We start from the raw sequence: 2500 nt of genomic DNA, 5'->3' as shown, positions 1-2500 counted from the left end.
ACAAACCCTATGGAGCGTACCACATTACAAACCCTATGGAGCGTACTCACGTGTGTGCATATTTCGACAGAGTGACAGTGTAAGTGAAGAAATAGATAGAGTCAACTAAACAGAAAGAATCAGAGAGGAGAAAGAGAAGTTGTGTCCTGTTCTCTTTATTTATGTATTTATACTGTCCAATCAGTAGAACATGTCCTGTTCTGTAGACATGGTCCTTATTTATGTATTTATACTGTCCAATCAGTAGAACATGTCCTGTTCTGTAGACATGGTCCTTATTTATATATTTATACTGTCCAACCAGTAGAACATGTCCTGTTCTGTAGACATGGTCCTTATTCATATATGTTGTACTGTCCAACCAGTAGAACATGTCCTGTTCTGTAGACATGGTCCTTATTTATGTATTTATACTGTCCAACCAGTAGAACATGTCCTGTTCTGTAGACATGGTCCTTATTTATGTATTTATACTGTCCAATCAGTAGAACATGTCCTGTTCTGTAGACATGGTCCTTATTTATATATTTATACTGTCCAACCAGTAGAACATGTCCTGTTCTGTAGACATGGTCCTTATTTATATATATTTATACTGTCCAACCAGTAGAACATGTCCTGTCCTGTAGACATGGTCCTTATTCATATATGTTGTACTGTCCAACCAGTAGAACATGTCCTGTTCTGTAGACATGGTCCTTATTTATTTATTCATGTTTGACCAGACTTAGACTTAGTAGGATATAGTTTTGTACTTACCATGACTAAGTAAATAGTGATAGATATGATATCATTTTGGTGTCAGTAGAGATAAACAGGAAACAGGGCTAGAGAAGAACAGACTGATGTCATGAAGTGGCGTATGTATGACATGCCAATTCGTATGCAATTATTGGCGCGTTATCAAGATGCATACTCGCTTTTTAGCGTGTTTATCAAAGCCGTTTGGCCTCCATTGACTTACATTACCTGGGGGGGGGGAGGATGGGTCAAACACAGGACTCTTACCCAGTACACCAGGGATCGTGTCCCGTTTCCTAAACCCAACCATAGCTTTCTTCTCGCGATGACACGCCAAGTGGCGTGTATGTTTACGTCCACTGTATACAGCGTAGACACACACACGGATAGCTTAAAAATGCGTACAGATAACACGCCACTTGGCTTAAGAAAGTGGGCGTGTATGTTTACGCAAAGTCGTGATATCACGTTGGAGAAAAAGGTGGTAGCTACGCAACAAAAGTCTGAAATGTTTCCGTGCATTTTCTCTGCTTGTTTATGTCAGTAATTGGCAGTTACTTCTCTGTTATATGCATAACATCTCCATGAACCTTTCACAAGAAAGACTTCATATATATATTTGGAATATTCCCATTGCTATCCCAGGCTCTTTGAGTTAATTATCCTGAGAGGCATGTTTGGGGCTTTGAGGGGGTTGTTGGAGAAGACAATAGAGATTTATTTTGGACCTAATTATGTCCGTTTGGTTTTGTGTGTGGCTGAAAATGCATCAAATAGAAACATGCTGGAGTAAGCTGTTGGCGTGCTGCATAGATGTCTCTTAATTGTGTCTCTTTGTCCCTGTCTCATTAGCAGCAGCGAACTCTGCAACACGTAATCCAATGAGAGCAGTGAACAAATTGTTTAATTGTAGCCTGTAAGCCATGTAGCAATTGTTTAATTGACGGTTGCTCTGCCTGTTGCTCTGCCTGCTGCTCAGCCTCTTGTATTTGGTTTCTCTTGAGATCTTTGACACACAAACTAATGAAATAATCTGCTATTGATGTTAATGTATAGTGTTTTCATTGTGTCTTCTCTGTGTTTTCTGCAGCTGGCTACGTGGGACTCTGTTCACGGCCTGAACGGCAGTCTGAAGGAGAGTCGCATAGAGAACGGCATGCAGGGGGTGACGGTCAAAGTGGTCACCTTACTGGTAGGTAACACCTGTGGAAAAGCAGATATTAAAACTAGGGACGCACCAAATCCAGATTTTTGGGGTTGAGCTGAACCCTGAATCCCCTGGTTGAGATTCTGCTGAATCCTCGTCCCGTCCTCAGTCCATGAACACAGTCAACACATTAATGAAGTAAACTGTCCTTCCTTTGCTGTACCTGAAGTTGCTGCATTCTGGCTGCTGTCTGTAGATTCCTTCATGCTCAGCTCGTATTCTTCCAGATGTTTCATACCAGATGTTGTAACAGCGGTGATGTTGTGTATTGTTTAGGGTCCTCGCCACCACCAGACGAATGGCCTTCTTTTGACTGAAAGTACTGCCAAACAACACTTTTTCTGCTCACCAGTTCCATTTCCACTTCCTCTCAGCCTGCTGCATTGAAGCTCCACCTACGTCAACACCTTCCTGTAATCAACGGCGCCGTCGTTACGTCGGCCAGCGTAGCGCGCGGAGTGCAAGCGTAGGGTTCAGTTAGACAGAAACCAAAGCCTTTCTACAGTAACTGGCCAATATCCTGGATTCGGTGCATCCCAGGATTAAATGCAT

General features: G+C 42.3%; 1 protein-coding gene across 1 annotated transcript in view; it reads left to right on the top strand.

The window, feature by feature from the left end:
- Positions 1-2500, top strand: part of LOC144536346 (glutamate receptor ionotropic, delta-1-like) — a 719688-nt gene that overhangs the window by 558199 nt on the left and 158989 nt on the right. The window contains exon 9 of the mRNA XM_078279431.1: positions 1832-1933. Coding sequence (XP_078135557.1) covers positions 1832-1933 — 102 coding nt within the window. The remainder of the gene's footprint in view (positions 1-1831; positions 1934-2500) is intronic.

Source organism: Sander vitreus, chromosome 21 (genome assembly GCF_031162955.1).
Source record: "Sander vitreus isolate 19-12246 chromosome 21, sanVit1, whole genome shotgun sequence".
Lineage (NCBI taxonomy): Eukaryota > Metazoa > Chordata > Actinopteri > Perciformes > Percidae > Sander > Sander vitreus.
The sequence above is the reverse complement of the archived record's forward strand: the minus strand, read 5'-3'. Positions and strand labels throughout refer to the sequence as shown.